The following is a 23,755-nucleotide window of genomic DNA, read 5'->3' as shown; positions in this document are numbered from 1 at the left end:
GTAGCAGCCATAGCAGCAGCTAGCGGAGCCTCCGGCCATGGTGGGGGCCCGTGCCGGCGGGCAACATGGGCCCCTCATGCCGCGGGCCCCGTAGCAGCCGCTACGGCTGCTATAGCGGTAGTTACGCCACTGGTTCTGGGTGTTTTGTGGGAGTAATACGGACCACAAACTGCAACCATATTACAGCCATCTGATAAATTCTCACCAAATCACTTATTCAGTTAGTTAATCAGTGATCAACAATGATGTGACACATGGAACATGGACTGGTTATCAGATTGTGCTATGACATCAGGGAACCCTCCGCATACCCAGTGGAGCAGAGAGAGAAGCTAAATTAAGCATGCATGTCCCCTTCTGAAAATGTACTGAGGTGGACACAGTAAAGGCTATTAAACAGTAGGTGGCACTGTGCGAATATTATTTCTGAAGTATCTGGTGATGTAAGCATTTTTTTAATATAAATGTTAATATAAAAAATTTCCTTATTTTAGGGTTGAATTTAATTATATACAATATTGTTCATGGAACTATCCCTTTAAGAAACAGTTTAATAACAAATTCATGGCTGGTATATATGCAGGAATGTTACATTTTAAAATTACAGTCACAACCGGGTGACATGCTTTTAGTACATCTGGCTCGTGTGAACTGGCCTGGGTCAAAGGAGTGGAGCAGCATCATGTTAAGATCCAATGTTGGACTCCATCTTCTGCATTGGGTAGAAGGGGAACTGTGGGCTTCCTCAGTTATTGGGCTTATGGACACTACTCAATTGCCCAATTACTCAGTATATCCTGTTTTTATTCCTTTGTGGAATGACCAATGCAGACAATATTGACCCTCTTTTGTTCTGTCCCTTGATACAATACATATACATATGACGCAACCTCAATTTCTATTGCCATTTTATTTATTTTTCTGATTTTATAAACTTATCTACAAAATGAATAGTCCACTATTTTTTTCCTGAGATATCTATGGCTTCATACTTTATTATTAAGCTGTCATAAAAGAAGAGGTTGAAAACAACATCTTGAGTCCATACAAAGTATTGTCATTGCATATCCTGTATTCCTGGGGCCATTTATCTCTGAAATTGACTCTACTGCTTCTAATTGATGCAAATTCACACATCTAATGTCACATATGATCCATATTGTTATATCTTGTGCTGCTATCTTATTTTTCTCTACAGATGAGATTGAGATGCTGGAAAGACTGTGGCTATCAGGAATTTGTCACAACGACAAGATTGAAGTAATGAGCAGCAAACTGGACATTGACAACATGGCAGGGGTCTTCTACATGCTTCTAGTTGCAATGGGATTGAGTCTGCTGGTGTTTGCATGGGAGCATCTTATTTACTGGAAGTTGCGTCACTGCATGAGGCATTCCGGGAGGCTTGACTTTTTAATGGCATTTAGCAGGGTAAATATCTCATCAATTATCTTTCTGCATTAATCCGCTTAATTTGTAGCTTCAATGGAAACTTATTGTGTCAGTTTTATATGTTCTGGTTAAAGGACAATAACTTCCTACTGTATTTTAATTATTCCTTGACAGATGAGAACATTGATCTTATTGTGTATTACAGCTGAAAGAGCTTTCTTGTTGTTCTTAGAATGAATGAAAGCGGACTTGAGCATTCTCAAATTTTAGCATTGTTTGATGTTATGGCATTTTAGTGTATTTTTAATACTAACAGAGGAATGGTATTTATTGGTCACATATATAGATTTTCAGTATACAAAACCCTTTTTGACAAATTTTGCAAGCATTGTAGATTATCGATGCAAATTTGACATTACGTATCAAAATTGTTCCATAGTAACCAATGAGAGTTCAGAATTTATTTTCTATAGTGCACTGGTATAATACAATATTGACCTGGTTACTATGAACAGCAAAGTCACTATTTCTTTGAAGCAGCTTTGGTACATGCAGATGTGAAATTTGGTGCAACATTTAATGTGCATTTTTACATAAAAGTTTGTGTCTCTTAGACATGGCCGGCAGTCCTTCGAGCCTTTTTAAACATTCCCAAATATTTAAAATTTGATTTTTTTTTGTACCTTCTAATGTATCATTTTCTGAACTTAAAGGAAGTGCACTAGAGAAGAAGCTGGGCAGGTCATGTGCTGCTTTTACAGCAAATAGCCCAGAATGGTGATATAGTTGTAGCAAGCATAGACAATACTGATGTGAATAGTCTTTAAGATAAGTATAAACATGCATATGAAGTTGCCATTTTTATAACCTTGTTTGCTCCAGGCTATTTTTCATTTTTGATAAAAAAAAATTCCAAGAGCAATGACTTTTTTATATTTTCGTCAAGTTGTTTTTTTTAATGGCAAAATTGAATGTACCATATAATGTACTGAAAAACGTTAAAAACATGATTTTGTAGGGTAGAATGGGAAAAAACAGCAATCCCCCCATTGTTTTTGGGGTTTTGATTTTTCGGTATTCAACGTGCTGTGTTACAAATTTATTCTGCGGGTCAATATGATTACACCGATACCAAACTTACTACTTTTACAAAATAAAAACAATTTGTTAAAAAAAAAAACGTTTTATGTCGCCATATTCTGAGAGTCCTAACTTTTTAATTTTTCTTCCGAGGGCTGTGTGAGGGCTTGTTCTTGGTAGGCCAAGCCGTAGTTTTTATTGGTACCATTTTGGGGTACAAACTGCTTTTTGATCACTTTTTATTAATTTTTTTTGGGAAAGCAAGGTGACCCTTTTTTCCTTTACCGTGTTTACTGTGTGGGATGAATATCATTATAATGTAATAGTTTAAACTTTTACAGACACAGCAATACCAAATATGTTTATTTTTTGTTTACGTTATTTTACTGGTAAAATGGAAAGTTTATTTTTCGCTTTTAATACATTTCTTTGCACATTGTTCAAAACTTTGTTAAACTTTTTTTTATTTTTTATTCAGTCGCATTAGGGGACATAAAAATACAATTGTTTGATCACTGGTACAATACACTGCAATACTTATGAATTGCAGTAAATTGTACTTTTAAGGCCTCATTCACACGACAGGGTCCGAGTGTCGGCCGGGAAAATCGGCCATTTTTGGCCGATTTTCCCGGCCGGTTTGCATCCGGTTTGCATCCATTCCGATTCTGTTCCGGGCCGTGTTGCCGTTTTTACTGGCCGATTTGGACCCAGTTTGCATTCGTTTTTTTCCCTGACCGTTTTTTAATCGGATGAATTTCATTTGTCAATTGTTTTTTTGAGTCAACCCACTATAAACACACCCAGTAAGGTCACATGATTGCCAGTCAACCTTATTATTACTAATAATGTTCATTATTTTACTTCATTAGTTTTCAACATTCTTTTGTATGTCCCCATGGACAGAGCGCTTGATGTCTCTGTCCATATCTGGATAGGGACATCAGGGGAAACTCCTGAAGTGGAATCTCCATGTGGCCGGTGATTCCACTTCAGGAGTTTCCCCTGATGTCACTGTCCATATATGGAAAGAGACATCAAGCGCTCTGTCCAGGAGCAGAATCCCCAAACACACGGGGATTCCGCTCCTTCAGGGAGCTAAAGTGGGGCTAGCACATAGAGCAGGGACGAAGCTACAGCAGTAGCAGCCACAGCAGCTGCTAGCGGCGCCATCGGCCATGGTAGGTGTCGCCGCTAGCAGCTGCTATGGCTGCTATAGCTGTAGCGACGCCTGAAGAAGCGCCAGGGTGGAAAGGAGGCTGATTCGCCGGGCCAGGGAGATTTGGGAAGGGAGCCATCACAGCGCCCCCTTCCACCTGCTGTACACCCCAGCCCTGCCACTCAGTACCCCTGCACATAGCAGAGCAGGGACCTCGCTACAGCAGTACCCCCAAAGTGTTACCTCCAGCATACAGCGCTTCTTCTGAATGGGATACACTCCTCCTCCTCACATGCACTCTGCGCTGTGAGGAGGAGGAGAGAGTGTGCGAGCGACGGTAGACCCGGCCATCACTCGGGACACATTCCGGTGATGGCCGTGTATTACCCGGCCCCATAGACTTCCATGGGAGCCGGGCGGCCGGGTACCCGGCCGAAAATAGGACATGTCCCATTTTTTGACGGCTGGTTTTCCCGGCATGTCAAAAAAACGGTCGTGTGAATAGCCCCATTAGAGGTCTATTGTTCCTAATGCAGCCGGGTGACGGCCGATTTATGAACGGCCATCACCCGGCCGGGAAACCGTGTCGTGTGAATTCCGCCTAACAGTCTCTTATAAGCCCTGCCAAGAGAGAGTGTGATATCAGACCTGACTGGGGCCTTTGGTAGCATTCGACATATCGCTTCCCACTGTCTAATGGCTTAGATGTCACGGTCGCTATAGACCACGACATCTACGTAGTTAAAGGGCCAGTATCCGAGCAATGATATTGTAGGGGATGTCTACTTTCAACGATCACTTTTAGTTAGAAAGATTGCTCAACCATAATCTGATAACAAGATGTCCCTCTCCTGAAAATTAACAGTTGTAATCTGTGGAAAGCAAATGTTGAATTTCACATCTGCGGATATGAAGCATTTCACAATTCTGATTGAAATAAATGGGGTGTCTGTGCAATACGTAACCCTAAGACACACTTTGTAGCCACTCTTTGGAAAATAGATGAGGGTCCTGGACAGGGATTGACTCAGAATTACCTAACAGGGATTTTGAAAATGGTTTACTAAACCAGACAACCCCTTTAAAGTAATATTTCATCAAAATGTGGACCCTAATCAATCACGAGAACAGGAGTTCCATGTTTCTCATTACTTGTTAGATCGCGGTGGCATAGGGAAGGAAATAGTTGTTAGTAGTCAGCTGTACATGCGCACAAGAATTTGCATTATACTCTATGGAAGAAAGCAACTGAAAATAAACTGCTTTTGGAGAGGCCAATAAAAAATTAACTGGAGATGAGCAAATTTTTGAATGTACCTAAATGGCATTTTAAGGGCGGGTTCACACATGGCGGATTTTCACTTAAATTCCGCTGCGGACACTCCGCAGCGTTAATCCGCAGCGGAGCCGTTTCTCCATTGACTTTCACTTTAATTTCGCAGTGTTCGTTTACACGATGCGTACAATTCCGCTGCGGAGCATAGGCTGCGGAGCGGAATGTGGTGTCCGCAGCATGCTCTGTCTGTTGCGGAGCAGTGGCGGACTGGTTGCGGACTCATGGCGGAATTTCTCCATTGACTTCAATGGAGATTCTAAGTTCCGCAATGAAGTCCGCAGCTGTCATGCACATGTTATGTGTGGTGCGGAGCGTATTGGTTTTTTAACATGACATTTCTTCATTCTGGCTGGACCTATGTATTTCTAGGTCTACAGCCAGACTGAGGAAGTCAATGGGGCTCCCGTAATGACGGGAGCGTTGCTAGGAGACGTCAGTAAATAGTCACTGTCCAGGGTGCTGAAAGAGTTAAGCGATCGGCAGTAACTGTTTCTGCACCCGGGACAGTGACTACCGATCCCAATATACATGTATCTGTAAAAAAACATATAAGTTCATACTTACCGAGAACTCCCTGCGTCTGTCTCCAGTCCGGCCTCCCAGGATGACGTTTCAGTGGAAGTGACGGCTGCAGCCAATCACAGGCCAAGCACAGGCTGCAGCGGTCACATGGACTGGCGCGTCATCCAGGGAGGTCGGGCTGGATGCCGAAGGAGGGACGCGTCATCAAGACAACGGGCGGTAAGTATGAATTTCTTTTACTTTCACTAGGGAAAGTGCTGTCCCTTCTCTCTATCCTGCACTGATAGGGAGAAGGGAAGCACTTTTCCTGCAGTCCGCAGCGGCCAGTCCGCATCAATTTTCTGCACATTTTGTGCAGATCCGCAGCCGTAATCCGCAACCCGGATTAGGTGCGGCATTGATGCGGACAGTTGCGGAGGAATTCCGCCATGTGTGGTCATGCCCTTACAGTGTAAGAAAAAGAGCTGATGTGCAAAAAACAAAAACAAAAAACTAATATAAAATAGTTTTTAAGTTGAGTGGAGATCTTTTTGTGATGTAGAATGCTTTACTTATGATTATGAATATACTGTAATAAGTCTTATCAGAACAAAGTTAGATGAGTTCACAGGCTTCTTGGCTTTTTTCATCTGTCCTGAATAGTATATCGCTATATTCTGTTTCTCCTTATGAATATATTAACATTGCTTTATACACAGGTTGAGATTATTTTTCATAGGTAGTTCTAATGTTCGCTTTCCCTTACAAACAGACCATATATATTGTCGCCCCCCCCCCCTTTGCTTGATACATAAACATTTCAAGGAGGTCTGTTTATAAACATCAATTTTATTGGACAAACCTGTGTTTTCAGCTATTGTAGCACAAAGCATAATATAGGCTTCTTCCCATTAACTTCGGTGATTTATTTTAACATGTAAGATATCTAAAATTATTACTCTGCAGTACAGTTCTTTTTGTTATGTTATTATAGTCCCAGAAACCATGGCTATATCTGCAGTACTATGAATATTGTTCTGTGACAGGAAATAAAGCAACATGGTTTGTTTCTTAGCTTTGCAGCATCCACTATTGTGTTCTAATAAATTCTAAAGAAATCAATGGCAAAAGGTATGCCAGATGCTAAGATAACAATGACAAAGATCTCACTAAATTAATTGGTTATCAAGAACAAGACATTCCATAGTGGGTCACCAAAGACTTGGCAATGTACCCCTCGATGACATTGGGTCACTAGTCTCGATTTAATTAATTGTCCGTTGGTCATAAGTAATTGGGCACTGGGTCACCAGTGGCTGGTCAATTCCATATATCACTAAATTTATGAGTACTTTGTATAGTTGTGCGAAGGAGTTGGAAATTCACTATTACACAAATATTTATGTTGCAAATTTAAGACGGAAAAAAACCAGGAAGTGGGAATTTTGACAATTCTTCAAATGGTGCAAAAATTATTTTAAGTAGCCTGTGTATCACCATACTGTTTATTGGAAGCTGTGAGCTTATCATGGAGACACAGTCTATCAGAGCACTGTTGAAAACATTAGGGAACACCAAATTAGCTATAGATCCAACAGCATCTATGTCATTTATAGTAACGTAAATACAAAAAAACAAACACGGCGCCACATAGTGTGAGTAAGCCCAATCAGACGGTCAGGGTAAGACGAATGGATGCTTACCACAAATGAAAAGGTCAATCACTTCAAAGTCAATGTAGATCGTGAAAGTGCTGCTGCCGAAATCCCCAACGGACACACAAAGGTGTAACCGTACAATAATGGTAATTTGAAGGTAGAAAAAAGAGGGATATAACCACGGCGCTGCTACTCAATAAGGATGCAGGAGTAGATAATAATATTTATTGGTAGGCTACGCGTTTCAATGCCGCACCGGCATCTTCATGTGGCCTGAGGAAGATGCCGGTGCGGCATTGAAACGCGTAGCCTACCAATAAATATTATTATCTACTCCTGCATCCTTATTGAGTAGCAGCGCCGTGGTTATATCCCTCTTTTTTCTACCTTCAAATTACCATTTATAGTAACGTCACCACTGCAGGCAATGATTGGCAACTGTGGTCAGATGGCATGCTGTCAGTTTGTATAGGAGGATACAGGCTGGTACACGAGTATACAATTACAGACAAAGATCAGCAGCACTGGACAAATGCACCCGGGTGGGTGCACGCCTCTTGGGTCGCCGTCCAAAGACCCTTCAATGTAACAAACAAAATAGAGAATGAGGCAGCACTACCAAATAAATAGTGATCCTGTTTAATTCCACATGCAACGTTTCAGCTCAGTGTGAGCCTTTCTCGAGTATGTAATTACAGTGTAGTCTATGCTGTACATTCTAAGATGATGTGAAGTGATTGAGAATCCACCTATTGCACTACACCAGGTTGTAACTTCAGTTATTCACTACCACTCTACTACATTGAAAAGTAGCAGAAAACTTTCTTGCCCGCTTTTCTGAGGACGCAGCTTATTAATATTCATAAAGTCACTGTATGTCATACAGGGCCCAACTTTTGCTAACTCTGTGCTGTGATAGGTTGAAATGTTAACAAAAAGAGAATCCTGTATTTAATATTAATGAGGTGCATACTCCGGCAGGATTGATGGTGATAACCTAGGTACCATAAGGCTTCCTTCACACACACTTTATTGGTGGCGCGTTTTGGCCCAAAAAACACATCTAAAAAACTCTTATGGCTGTTTTAGTGACAGTTTTTGCAAAAAGTGTGCTTTACAAAACAGTTTTTTTTGGTGGATTTTTTTACATTACACATCATGTGATTCAAAGATCATCTGACACAAAGATTCCTCTATGCAACGAATGATTTATACTGAATAAAAAAAAAAAAAAAAAAAACGGCCATACAATAACCCCACACACATTGACACCTGCATCTTTTTTAAGAGGCAAAAAAAATCTATGAAGGTCTTTGGAAAAGAAACACCACTAAACGCTGGGAAAAAAACCCACCAAAGTTAGCCTTGCTGCGATTTTTAAAAATGCCAATGAACTATAAAATAACAACAATGCCATTAAAAAAACTCACTTGGTGTTGTGCATTTAATAATTTCCTATTGACTTCAAGTTAGCATCTGACCACAAAAAAAAGCTAGGAAAACCGCCACAAAATACATTGCGTTTTTCCTAAGAACACTGCGTGTGAAGCAACTCTGTGAAGGACAGAAGATTGGAGGATGCAGCTCATTAATATTCATATATTCACTGCAGGCCCCTCCTTTTGGTAATGTCCCAACATACAGTATTACAACACAGATATATTGGCAAAAGGTGGGCCCTACGGCAAAATATCAATATTAATAAACAACATCCACCTTGCAGCTGCGGGTATCTGCCAATATTTGGTTTTAAATAACTTCCTATATTCTATAGAATTTTATAGGTATTCCCCCATTCACGAACCCTGCATTTATTTATCACATACCTATCATGCTCTAGACATTGTGCATTCATTCTGTAGTCCCTATTATCATAATGGCACCCATGTAATTGATATGCCAGCTACATCAACAACTATATGAAAAATGGGTCTTTTTATCTCACCATGATTTCTTAGGTGATTCTTGGTAAAATCTACTGCCTCAATCTCACTTAATCTTACCCCCCTCCCAATTTGCCTCGCCTTGTTTCTGTTTCCCAAAAATTAATGACCTAAAACAAGGACAAACGGAAACACATAACAGATCATTCTAGGAAGAGCGTAAAAACAGATCAGATAAGAGAGAGAATTCAAATACATTCAGAAAACACTGCATAATCAGGTTGTATAAGGCCTGGAAATGATCTTGCCGCATTAACCTTTAGTTTTCTGATTTTAAGCATCAGCTTTTGGTTGTATTAACTAAAATTTTAATATTTTTTTTTTTATATAGTTTAGAAGGTATAATCAAAATGGTCTGTTGAAGAATTACAAAGTGATCACAAAAACATGTACAATGCATTTATTTAAAGACTCATAATGACAGAGCCCATCACATTAGATACAAGATACTAGGTGCCGCTGTAACCACAACTCTGGTGACAGATTATATTTCATTTCAGATGTAAAAAATTCAGTAAGTTTATGGAAGTAAGAACATATTATTGAGTGAATGTGCTGAATAAATATGTATGTTTCTATCTGTAACTCCATCGTTCCTATGTAATACATAATAAATATTAAAACACAAAAAATAATAAAATATAAGTTTGAATACCAATGCAGAGGCCTTTTGTTCTGGACGTTTGTATTTGTGAGCCTACCATGAGCGGTAGTCTACAGATACCTTATTACAGTATTGTTTCAGGATAATATGCAGCTACTATACAATTTAAATTCTATTCATTTTAATATTTTCCTCTTTTAATAAGGCACATGCAGGACCAGATTTATTGAGAGAGCTGTAATATTTGTAAACTTGTGTATTACATACCCTATGAAGTTTTCATAGAGCCATGCACAGGTTCTGTAATACATGAGCTTTGAGACATTCAAAGCTTCTTCTTCAGAAACATCTTCTATGTGAATACTTTTGTGGTCTCAGAGCAGATTCATTACATCCATGGATTTTCTTGAAGTTCTTTCATTCAAACCTCATAAAAGGAATTTTAATTTGCTAGAGGAAAAAAAGGATTTCAATGAATAAACAGTGTTTTGGTTCTAACATGTAAATTTTACCATTTTCTATACGGAAGTACAGTATAGCATTACTCTATGAGAACAGTGGACGGCAGAGGGAAAGATACTTAATAAAAAGAGAGCAGATCATAAAAAAAAAAACACTATTAAAGTGAAAAATAGCTGAATGCAGGTTTAATCTCTTATATTTTAAATTACGTAGGTTGGTGTTATGCTCTGGTGGACAAAGAGTCAAATTTATTCCTCACAATGTCTAAACTTTTTGGATGAAAACTTAGGCTCTTTTCAAACTAGCATTAGGCTGTATTCCTTAAGTTTTTTGTTGTTCTTTAATGGTCCTAAATGGTGTAATCTGTTGCTCATTGTAAGTCAAGGGGATTCATCGGGATCCATTATGATCCGTTTTACAAAGGATCGGTCATATCAATCATGTCTCATCGCTACCACTGTCATATGATGGTTGCTAATGGAGCAGTCTCTTGGCAAAATTCGGTGTGTAGCCCAAACCTTAGTATGTGTCCAGGACAAGATATCTGCAATGCTGAGGAGAGGTCACCATAAACTCTCTGCAGTGTAATTAAAATCTTGTTAAAATGTATTTAATCTAACATTTTTGTGACTACTCTGCTATCTTTCTTAATTGGCATCCTTTTCAAATTACATCTGAGGCTAGGAATTTGGCCTAACTGCTGAAATTAAAATTGTGATTTATTAACATAATTATAATGTGAATCAACATTCTGTGTGAGAACAGTACATTTTGTCTAAAAAAACAACGACCTGAATTCAATCCTATTTTGGGACAAAATATACAGTATGTCACTCACAGATTGTTAAAATTGCTGTATACAGGGGTGTAACTATAAAGTGCTGGTCCCCATACCAAACTTTAGAATGGCCATTATCCCAATTCTCCTATCCGAGTCACAGTAAAAAAATGCAACCTCTGCAAAAAAAAACAGCATGACCTGATAATTGTTTAGAAACTACTAGGACAATGGTACCACACACACACACACACACACACACACACACACGCACACACACGCACACACACACGATGCAGGATGGGGAGACATCAAACCCCAGACTATACCCCAAAATAAATTCAGGTCGCAGACCAGAACCCTAAATTAAACAGATCCCAGATCAGACCACTAAATTAATTAAGACTCCAGAGCGGACAACAAAATGATTCAGACACGAGAACAAACCCATAAATTAAAAAATTTATTCAGACCCCAGACCAGTCACCAGAATTAATTCAGACTCCAGACTAGACCCCAAAATTAATTTACGACCTCAGACCACATCCCAAAATTCAGACCCCAGACCAGAACCCTAAATTTATTCAGTCCCCAGGCAAGACCCATATTTTTATTTAGATCCCAAAATTAATTCAGACCCCAGACCAGACCGCTAAATTAATGTGACCCCACACCAGACCTCTAAGTTGATTAAAACCCTAGACCATACCCCTGTTAAATCAGACTCCAGACCAGGCCACTAAATTTATGACGACCCCTACATTTTTTGAGATCCCAGACCAGACCTCAAAATTAATCAGACCTCAGATCAGACCCCTAAATCTGACCCTAGACCCCTAAATTAGTCAGACCCCAGAAAGTACCGGTAAATCAAACCCCAGATCAAATAAAATAAAATTAAGAAAAAAAACTGGTATTTATTTACCTCTCCTTGCTTCTGGCTTCTTTTGTCTACAGGGCCCTGCACACAAATCCGGATGACCAGTCAGTGTCAGGACATTGTATGTGCTTCTGCACACAAGATTCTGATGATGGCCAGCCTAAGGACATTGTGGGCTAGGGCCTGATGTAATTGGGGACTTCCTGTTCTATGGGACCTGGTCACAGCTGCAACCCCTGAGTCCCCTAGAGTTACCCCACTGGCTGTAAGAATGAAAGCCTTCAGATGCCAGCATCACAAACTTTGTTTGCAAATATACAAGTTGAGCATTAATATTACTCTTGGGAAGCAGTAGATCTTCCACTAACTTTAGCTAAAGCTAGGGAGACCTGCAGTTATTTGGTTGTTCTTCTAGTTTTGAGTTGTCACTTCACTTTTCCAGGCCAAATAGTCCTTGGAAGAATTAACAATATCCTAGATCCTTAGAAATGCCTTTATAAATATTTTAAGACCAATGTTTTCCAAAACATTTTCTATTCTTTTGTGGAATTTTCTGTGGTTGTGTGACAGTGTTCATGAGAAATTTTAGGGTCTACAGTTATTTCTGCTAAGTGTGATGTAGCCATTTACTAAGGGGAGGGGGAGTTTTTTTCACAGGGGTGTTTTTAGTATAACATTCAGTCTTATGTTAAGGTTCAAAATATATAACAGCAAAGTTTAAGGATTCAACAGTAATTTGAAAGAATTTGAGTACAGTTATTGCCGCTAAAAGTAATGCAACTAGTCATTAAGTTAAAAGGGGGCAGTTATTTTTCCACAGGACTAATGTTAGTGCTGAATAATATTGTTCCCAGGGTTGGACTAGTCCACTATAGTACCAGAGAATCATCCAGGTAGCCATGCTCCAACACAATAATGGGCTCCAACAGAAGACAACCCATTTGGAGCCAATCACGTGCCATTAGAATCTATTTTTTATGGCTGTATTTACAAATAATCTATTAGACATTGTTGATGATATTTCCTGCTTGTACGATGATAACAACAAATATTAAGCGGCAATTAAAAGTGGACATATATATGTAATGGATGGAGGATGGCCCCTTAAAATAATTTCCTCTGGCAGGCTCAAGGAGCACCAGTCTGACAGTTATTGTTCCTTAACTGGAATAATACCTGTGTGTTTAGTCAGGTTCCCTTTGTGTAATACTACATTTTATTTCAAGAACAGAAAGCATTCAGTGTACCAACATCTGAAAATGGGAGAATACTTTTTTTATGTAGGTATTACTCTGCATAAATATTAAAGGTATTGGAACAGCGTTAGAAAAAGGTATGTGACATTAAATTTAAAGCAAGAAAAGCACGTCCGTCTATAAAGCATGTCAATATCATGTCAATACCACAAGCTGCTTTCATGCTATTTTTATTCTGCTTATGTCACCAAATGGCTTTAGATGAATTAGGAGAAGAATACAAACTAGCAAGAGAAACACATTGTTTTATACGTTGTATTCAAGGTGTATTTTCAGTTAGCAGTATAATAGATAAGAAGATGGATTAAAGAATAAATAGATGGCAAACTATTTATAGGGTATTTTCACTGCTGTCTACTGCACTTGCTTGTTCTGAACATTGCATTTTCATACGCTTATAAATGACTATGTATTTCTATTTTACCTTCAGGGCATGTACAGCTGTTGCAGTGGTGAAGATCCAAAGGCTATAGACCAACAGCTTCCTACCTTAAATCACTGTTATCCACCACAAAGAATACCAGCCCTTTCAAATTCTATAGCACCACCTCCACCACCATCTGCTCCTTTACCATGTTCCAACTTTTTGCCACGAGAAAGGCGCATAGTAGAAAGATGGCGCCATGCCAGGAGTCCTAACTGTTATAAAGATATGTATACTCCTACTCGCACTGTCCATGATCCTAATAGCAAAGTGGCTGCTCCACGTCATTCCCATAAGAACACATTTTCTGATGGATTTCACAGATATTATGGTCCCATTGAGCCCGAAGGACTATCAGATCATTTAGTAGAATCGGGGCAAGCATACAGCAAAGACAAAAAAATATCTCCTTGTCAAATGTCACCACCAACTCAAAGAGAACACTTCTTAGAAAATCCACCATCTTATTTTGCAATTGTGCGTGAAAAAGAAACTCCAGAACCACCTGGTTGGCAATCAAAAATTTCAAGAGGTCTTTATGAAAACTACCAAGGTGGAAAGGAACGGACTCCAAAATCCAGTGGTGGAGCACGGGGGAGTCGTACGCCTGAAGCAGCAGTAAAAAAATTTGACCACATGGGAAGTAGTTACCAAGCAAAGACTACATGTGAAATGGAATGTGAGGTTTATAGTGGGGGTGGTCCAAATGCTAACACAAACCGCCCAAATAAGGCCAGTGTGGAGGTATGTGATGGTTCACACTATGGAGGCCATACAAGGTTTACATATGAAGATGAGCGAAGTTGTGGAAGAGATTGCCACCATCGTCGGGAAGAGATGGACATCGAGTCCCAGCCTTTGCTTCACAAAAAGTCTAATCGTTCTCACATGTGCAGGAGCCAATCTCACCCTCTAGTTATGGGCACCAATCAAAAGAAATATGCTGACCTTTCAGATTCCGATTCTGACGTGTGTGAGAGAGAGCCTCCATGTGTAAAGTCAGAAATGGGTCATAACTGTTGGTACTCACCAAACTATTTCTGTACATACCCATCTAGAGACCGACAAACATCATCTGCACCTCGCAAACCCATGAGGTATTGGTCAGTGGATAAGCTAGGAAAATATCGACAGTTAAGCAAGGAGTACCTTCCAAATACTTGCCATGGTTCTTGTTATTGTAACAGCTTAGAAATGCTACAGCCTCACTGCCATAAGGAGCCAAGATACTTCAGCTGCTCTGACGAAAAGCTAGAAAGAAGATTGGACTGGGAGCACTTACGTGGAGGTCACTGCTCTTTTCTCCACCATCATCATCACTCTTGTGACTTAGCCCCCATACATCCCACCTCCCGTAGTTTGGAGGACCTAAGCAGATGTCATTTGAGATGTCACAGACCCATCTTCTCACCAGAATGTCAACCTAGGTCAAGTCATAGTGGAACCCTTTATAAAAGAAGGGGATCTGCACATTTCTCTAGTTTGGAGTCCGAGGTATGACCAGTAGAACACCAACTTATTTCAAGGCCACCAATGTTTAGTAATGGAAAATTTACCTATGTTCTACATGAGTTGAAACCAAAACTTATAAACTCGGCTACAGTCGTGAAAAACTTTTGTCTTAAATGGGCCATATTATTAGACTACAAATCTTAATATCCATATTTTACCAAGTAAATACCAAGGATTTTTTTTCCAGTCACGCAGTTATACTGTTGCAGCTTTGCATTAACTGGTTAATGTTTTCAGAAAAGCTCACTCGTATTACCTACTGGCTGGACCAGCAGAGTGACCCATTTGCAATCAAGTCATGGGAGGCATTGCATTTGAAAGTAATAAAGGATGGGAGGTTTAACCAACATATTAAGGAGGTTGTGTCGAAGGTCACAATATAACATCAACAATTAGGTTAATTTAATGTGATGTGGACATTGACATAGATGATGTGGTATGTAGAAGTATAAGAGGTGGAGACCAATTGAAGAATCAAATAACAAACACAATTTTATTAGACTCTCCTCTTCTGGTTTTACGTTTGAGGAAATGTTAAGGGCTTATTTAGACATTTGTAACTCTTTTAAGCACACTGCAATAGATACATAATTAATTGTGACTAGATAAAATTAGTATACGTATATAATGAATTAGCTATAGCATTTCTAGATAAACCTTTTTTTTTCCCCACTGTTATTACTCAGCCAATGAAAGCCTTTGGCTGCAATGTGCTTCTTAGCTTCAGAACAGAATTTTTAATGTAAATTATAAACTATATCAAATAATACATATTAGTTGTAAGAATTTTTTTGATATTTTCTTTAATTTTTGGAGACAAAACTGTGATATATACATATATATATATATATATATATATATATATATATATATATATATAAAATGGAAAAAAAACTTTTCAATAGCCCTATGTTGCTTTGTTGTTAAAGTACATACAATTTATTTGGACATCTTGTAAAAAAATTGTGTTAACATAAGATGGTAATGATCATGAGATTATTGTCTAAGTTCCAGTTCCTGTTACATTTCTGTTTCTGCCAATGTCAATTTCTAATACATACAAGAAAAAACGTAGTGGCCTTTTCTTGTAGCAATGAGCCATTGGCCTTTTCAGGTAAATTCTTACACTCTGTATCTTGATTGTAGCACTAACTTAAATTATCTTACTGATCTAATATATTGCCCAGGGTGGGTATAGCTGCAGGAATACTGCATTCTCCCACCCCTGCACTAAAATAAAAATAAAATAAAAAATAAACTGAGCCTGCACAATGCATAGCTCTTGCACAATATCCATGAACTACTTTGCTTGCATGTATCAATCTTATACATGATCCACTTTTTCTCACAATGCTGACTGCAACACTGGCTATATAAACATACAGTGTAGGTGTCTAGTTCACTATGTGTGCGATTACCATAGCTAGTGAAAGGATACTACTGGCCATTTGGCACCAAGCAAATTGTAATATGATTTCCCAAACAACATACAGCTGTATAGTGCTATATGTATATATATATATATATATATATATATATATATACTATCCAACTACCCTTTCTTTTAGCACTGTGACCCCTAAGTGCCACAGAATTCTATTTCGATTTCAGTTCTGGAACAAACTTATAATTTGCCACAAACTGCTCAGCAGCTGTTAGGTCTTAAAAAGATTTATGGAAATATTGGAAAAAATTATGTAATAAAATCTCCAAAAAATGATGTCTACCTTATAAGTAGCAGGTATTATAACATTATCATCTTTTGCCAACTTACAGTAATTTTATATGTGTGTGTGACTGTAATGATTGTATTGTAGGTATAATAACAACATTATTCAGATCATTGACAATAATTTAAGGTCGGTTCTATTGTACTAGTAAAGGAGCTAAAGCTAGCGTGGTTTGGGACAGGCACCTGAATACATGTGGAACCTCTACAAGCTACATTTAAATCTTGGTATTTTTAAAGTTTAAAAAGATAGTTGTAATTCCAAACTGAAACCTTGAACTTTACCCTAATCTTTAGGCTGGGTTCACACACCATAGATGAATTTCCTAGGGTTCATGGAAATGGAAGAGCTATGTGCATGGAGCCCTTATGGTAGCACATGGAATCACTACAGATATATACTATTGTCAAAAGACTACAGCTCTATAGAATATAGTGGTGTTCTTCCCTAGAATATTTTTGTTGGCGTATTCTATATACTGTATAGCAGAGAAGACCTAAACAGGCACGGTATGGACTTCTATGGTGCTGTATTATGACTCTGTACAAATTTCGAGTTTACACAGTGTTATAATGAAGTTGTGAGTCCTTAGGGGCAAAAACTAGGAATGGATTCTATCAGATAAAGATATATAATGCTTTCCCCTCTTCCCATATGAATCTAATCCCAGGTTTATCAAAGAAAACACCCAAAAACTGTTATATCTGCAGCCAAAATTGCCAGTAATACTGGTCCCATATTAGTCAATTAAAATTGTTGATTCAGCATTCCCCAGTAATGCATATTATTATTATTATTATTATTATTATTATTATTAATAAAATACCGTTTTCTTTATCTAAATTTTAAGTTTTACTACATTATCTCATTCAGGGACATCTAATTACTTTGACCTGTGACTGGTGACATTTAAAAGGATACTATCATCATTTTTAGTTACTTAAAAGTATTATTAGTTCTTTTTTCATTCTGTTTCCTAAGTAATAATTGTATAGTGATTTATTGCATGGTTTGCAGTATTTACTTTCTGGAGAAAGTCCTTAAAGGGTTATTCCTAACTCAGACATATATGGCTAATACACTGGATATACCTTAAATGTCTAATAGATGCGGGACATACCTCTGGGACCCACACCTATATTGAGAATGGGGGTCACCCATATTGCTTGGTGAGGTGGTCGCTGACTGCCAATTTCAGACAGGGACTAAGTGGAGAGGGGGTCGCGCATTCGTGTGGCTCTCTGCATTATGTTCCATGGGAGTTACGGAAACAGCCAAGCAGCTGGGCCCCCTCTCCACTCAGTCGCTGCCTAGAATCAGTAGCCAGTGGTGGATTTGTAGATATGCCCTAAATGTATATGTCATATCTTGTGAATATGCCATTAATGTCTGAGTTAGAAATAACCCTATAATGGAATTACTTCTCACCTTCTCTGCAAGGCATAAAAGGTTATGGTTTACAGCAGAGTCAAAACTGGTCTGTAACTGAAGATCAGTAACTGGAGATCAATAACATCACAACCCTGCCCACATAATCTTGCATTTCACTCAGTTCTGTGTTAGTTTCCTGTAATAGCTTATTTTCTATTGTTAGTATGACAGCTGCTTATCTTGGTTCTAGCAGTGCAATAGCTATGTCATTCTGCCATTAAGGGTGTTTCCGGTTTTATAAAATATATAATATATCACTGTATACTGAAAAGTTTTGCAACTTTCTAATATACTTTGGATTTCTTAGACTGCATGAAATTGCACTAAACAGACAGCTGTAAGGAATATTAGGTAAGTACAGATATTATGCCTCTGGAAGGAAACAAGAATGTTTCTATTCACTCTCAGTAAAAATACTGTAGATCTTAAAAATATTGAGGAATTGAAACACAAAGGGGAAGACTTATAAAAAGTGGTGCAAAGGAAAAGTGGAGTAGTTACCAATGGCAACCAATCAAGTCTCTGTTTTGCAAAGGACCTCTGCAAGATGAAAGGTGGAATCTGATTGGTTGCTCTGGGTAACTACTTCACTTTTCATTAGCACTAGTTTTGAAACATTTTCTCCAAAGCTTATTAGAAAGTAACATCATTTTTAATTACACGATGATTTAATCTTTTTCTACATAACCCCCATTCCCCAAATAACATGGTGAGTAAAATGTGCAGGTGCTAATCTGCTGTGACTATCCAACAATTTCAAAGACAAGATGCATTGCACGCTGCGTGCGCTAAGGCTATGTTAACATCTGCATCAGGGCTCCGTTCCGTCCGAGCTTTCCATCGGAACGGAGCCTTGACTGACCCAAACTGAAACCATAGGTTTCCGTTTCCATCACCATTGATTTCAATGACGGGATGAATATCGTCCGGTGCCAATGGTTTCAGTTTGTCTCCGTTGTGCAAGGGTTCCGTCGTTTTGACGGGATGAATACCGTAGTCGACTACGGTATTCATCCCGTCAAAACGACGGAACCCTTGCACAACGGAGACAAACTGAAACCATTGGCACCGAATCCGTCACCATTGAAATCAATGGTGATGGAAACGGAAACCTTTGGTTTCAATTTATGTCTGTCAGGGCTCCGTTCTGACAGAAAGCTCAGATGGCACGTCGGAACGGAGCCCTGACGCAGATGTGAACGAAGCCTAAGTTATATATATTTACCATTAATATTTCTTATATTTGTTTATATATATATATATATATATATATATATATATACTTATATGTATATTATTTAAAATTGCAATAATGCTATATTTATTATACTTATAGTTGTGAGGATCTTATCACTCAGTTTGATCAAATAGTGTGAGCTCACCTGCACTTAAAAATGATAATAAAAACATATAATAAATATTGAAGGTATCCTAGTATATATCTTAGTGCCTGCAGCGTGCATCTGCATCTTGTCATATCAGTATTTCCTTTATACTTTTTCTTCTCAAAAAAACATCAAAAACTAGATGTGTGATTCCAGCCTTAGCCCCCCACTTACAAGTGATAATGAGGAGATAACATTTCCACAAGCATTTACAGTAGAAGCAAAATTAATGAGATTCAGCAAATCTCAAGGACACGCTGCAGAAAAGTTGTGCGGTGTCTAAATGTCAATTAATGCTGCAGGGTCTGTGCGGAGATGCTGCGTGTTTGAAACATACGTAGACTTGAATAGGGAGCATACATTTTGAAACAGATGAGTTTTGCTGCAGCTTGTACAGCGTTTACGCAGCAGAAATGTAGAAAGAAACGCTGGAAATCTGCAGGTGCACATACACTTTGCTTTAATCAATGTTTAACACTAAATCCGCAAGTGAAACCGCTGCGGGAAAAAAAACAACATTTTTACAGCAAATTGCTGCAGATTTCTGTGTGTGTGAATTACTTGCATTTTTGGAGGTTCTGTTGCAGATTTTCTGCAGCATATCCTGAGTGTTTAAACATACCCTTGCTGTAGGATGTAAGACACAATCCTTTTTTTTACCAGTCTGGAGGGTAACTTCGTGTGTTCCTCTAGAGGCCAATATGACAACTACAATGACAGAATAAAAAAGTGGCAAATTGGTTTTAGAAAACATATTTAGCGTTTAAGATGATAGTGTCCCTTCAAAACTAATTACAGCTATTATTAAAGATTTTCCCCAGAACTGTGATGGGATATTACTTGAGGAACATTTTATTATTTATTTTTATTCATTTATATAGCACACACATATTCCGCAGTGCTGTACAACTTATTGATTTCATTTGCCAAACAATTTGTAGCTAAAGGAATGCCCCTGGAAAAACTGACACACTGTTTTATGCCTAGTCCCGGGCCTGAGGGCTGGTTCATGACTTCTGTCTCTGGGGTCCTGGCACTAGGCCTAATACAATGCATCAGTTTCACCAGTAGTGTTCTTTTAATGCGCCATTGTCTGGCCGTATTATTCGCTCATTTAGGTTTGTGCCTGTTCAGTAGTTTATATATATATATATATATATATATATATATAAACTACTGAACAGGCACAAACCTAAATGAGTGAATAATATAATAATATATATATGTATTATTATTATTTTTTTAGAGCAGACTGATCCCTCAAGGACAATCAAAATAGATTCTTATTCATTGGATTTGAATTACAAGTGTTATCCTGGAAGTATTAGCAATATATTTTAATAGTAGGGAGAATGTATTTATATTACTAATATTCTCATTATTATCATGATGATGATCATTATAATTTTTTTTATTATTATTATTATTATTATTATTATTAGATCCTGCCACATACAGATTCCATGTACTCACTGATATATTTCCCTACAGAAACATGAGTGCCTGAAAGTAATTAAGACAGGATAAAGAGTCCAACTCATAGAGATGGTGTTTTGTTATGTTTTTGTAAGAATTTAACTCACGACAAAACATTAGTTAATAAAAGGGACCATTTCTTTCTTAAAAAATACTATCAATGTAAAAGGGCTTCTAAATATTTGCAAATAACAATACAAGTATCTAAACTGTGCGCCATTTCTTTTGTAAAATCTAAAAACGGTGGATTACCAATTACATTGAACAAAGAGCTCTATTTACTTGACACAGTTTTGTTGAATAGATATTGTAGATTAGGAGAAGATAGATAGATAGATAGATAGATAGATAGATAGATGATAGATAGATAGATAGATAGATAGATAGATAGATAGATAGATAGATAGATAGATAGATAGATAGATAGATATAGACACTTTTCTATTCATTAAACCACTTTTGATTTAACGTATTTTAGCGCATTTTTGGCCTATATTTATGATGCATTTTGAGCCAGCTCACTTTTCAGCAAACCACGCCTCTTTTTTACTACGCCACGTCACCTTTTCGGAACATTAGTTCTATTGAACTAGTGTCTAGAGAGGTGCATACACTCGAATTGCACCAAACTGTGCAAATTTGTGCCAAAATTTGCCATAGTTTTCAACACTTTCCAGACACAGTAGTAAATCTGCCTCATTGTGTTTGTTATATGTATACTCAGTGCTGTCACCAATACAGGAAGTCATTGACAGCTAGGTAGGCGTTGACAAGCGAACATAGAATTATAGTTAAATTAAACCAAATTGCCCCTGATATTAGTAATTCTAAGCTAAATGCACAAAAAGTCTCTGCCCTCTTATGAGTTTAGATTATTGGTTTGTCCAGTTGTCATGAACAAACTATTCCCTAGATGCCTGCAGAATGGAACAGTCTACACAAGCCATTTTATATATATATATATATATATATATATATATATATATATATATATATATATATATATATATATATATATATATATATACAGTGGTGGAAATAAGTATTTGATCCCTTGCTGATTTTGTAATTTTCCCACCTGTCAACGTCATGAACAGTCTAGAATTTTTAGGCTAGGTTAATTTTACCAGTGAGAGATAGATTATATTTAAAAAAAAACTGAAAATCACATTGTCAAAATTATATATATTTATTTGCATTGTGCACAGAGAAATAAGTATTTGATCCCCTACCAACCATTAAGAGTTCAGCCTCCTCCAGACCAGTTACACGCTCCAAATCAACTTGGTGCCTGCATTAAAGACAGCTCTTACATGGTCACCTGTATAAAAGACTCCTGTCCACAGACTCAATGAATCAGTCTGACTCTAACCTCTACAACATGGGCAAGACCAAAGAGCTTTCTAAGGATGTCAGGGACAAGATCATAGACCTGCACAAGGCTGGAATGGGCTACAAAACCATAAGTAAGAAGCTGGGTGAGAAGGAGACAACTGTTGGTGCAATAGTAAGAAAATGGAAGACATACAAAATGACTGTCAATCGACATCAATCTGGGGCTCCAGGCAAAATCTTACCTCGTGGGGTATCCTTGATCCTGAGGAAGGTGAGCGCTCAGCCGAAAACTACACGGGGGGAACTTGTTAATGATCTCAAGGCAGCTTGGACCACAGTCACCAAGAAAACCATTGGTAACACATTACGCCGTAATGGATTAAAATCCTGCAGTGCCCGCAAGGTCCCCCTGCTCAAGAAGGCACATGTACAGGCCCGTCTGAAGTTTGAAAATGAACATCTGGATGATTCTGAGAGTGATTGGAAGAAGGTGCTGTACTCAGATGAGACTAAAATTGAGCTCTTTGGCATTAACTCAACTCACCGTGTTTGGAGGAAGAGAAATGCTGCCTATGACCCAAAGAACACCGTCCCCACTGTCAAGCATGGAGGTGGAAACATTATGTTTTGGGGGTGTTTCTCTGCTAAGGGCACAGGACTACTTCACCGCATCAATGGGAGAATGGATGGAGCCATGTACCATCAAATCCTGAGTGACAACCTCCTTCCCTCCACCAGGATATTAAAAATGGCTTGTGGCTGGGTTTTCCAGCACGTCAATGACCCGAAACATACAGCCAAGGCAAAAAAGGAGTGGCTCAAAAAGAAGCACATTAAGGTCATGGAGTGGCCTAGCCAGTCTCCAGACCTTAATCCCATCGAAAACTTATGGAGGAAGCTGAAGATCCGAGTTGCCAAGCGACAGCCTTGAAATCTTAATGATTTCCAGATGATCTGCAAAGAGGAGTGGGCCAAAATTCCATCTAACATGTGTGCAAACCTCATCATCAACTACAAAAAACGTCTGACTGCTGTGCTTACCAACAAGGGTTTTGCCACCAAGTATTAAGTCTTGTTTGCCAAAGGGATCAAATACTTATTTCTCTGTGCAAAATGCAAATAAATATATATAATTTTGACAATGTGATTTTTTTTTTTTTTTTTATATAATCTATCTCTCACTGGTAAAATTAACCTAGCCTAAAAATTCTAGACTGTTCATGTCTTTGACAGTGGGCAAACTAACAAAATCAGCAAGGGATCAAATACTTATTTCCTTCACTGTATATATATATATATATATATATATATATATATATATATATATATATATATATATATATATATATATATATGATATTTCCATGTAAGATGTATGTTCGATTCAGTGCTCATACATTGTAGTTTTTTGGG

The 23,755-nt window shown here is 38.1% G+C and overlaps 1 protein-coding gene across 1 annotated transcript in view; it reads left to right on the top strand.

Moving 5' to 3' along the window:
* GRIN2D (glutamate ionotropic receptor NMDA type subunit 2D) overlaps nucleotides 1-15,792 on the top strand; it is a 312,180-nt gene extending 296,388 nt beyond the window's left edge. Inside the window, exons 11-12 of the mRNA XM_075839954.1 lie at nucleotides 1,199-1,431; nucleotides 13,480-15,792. Of these exons, the coding sequence (XP_075696069.1) occupies nucleotides 1,199-1,431; nucleotides 13,480-14,973 (1,727 nt within the window). The 3' untranslated portion in view covers nucleotides 14,974-15,792. The remainder of the gene's footprint in view (nucleotides 1-1,198; nucleotides 1,432-13,479) is intronic.
* The last annotated feature ends 7,963 nt before the right edge of the window (nucleotides 15,793-23,755 follow it).

This window comes from Rhinoderma darwinii, chromosome 10, assembly GCF_050947455.1.
Source record: "Rhinoderma darwinii isolate aRhiDar2 chromosome 10, aRhiDar2.hap1, whole genome shotgun sequence".
Classification (NCBI taxonomy): Eukaryota; Metazoa; Chordata; class Amphibia; order Anura; family Rhinodermatidae; genus Rhinoderma; species Rhinoderma darwinii.
The sequence above is the reverse complement of the archived record's forward strand: the minus strand, read 5'-3'. Positions and strand labels throughout refer to the sequence as shown.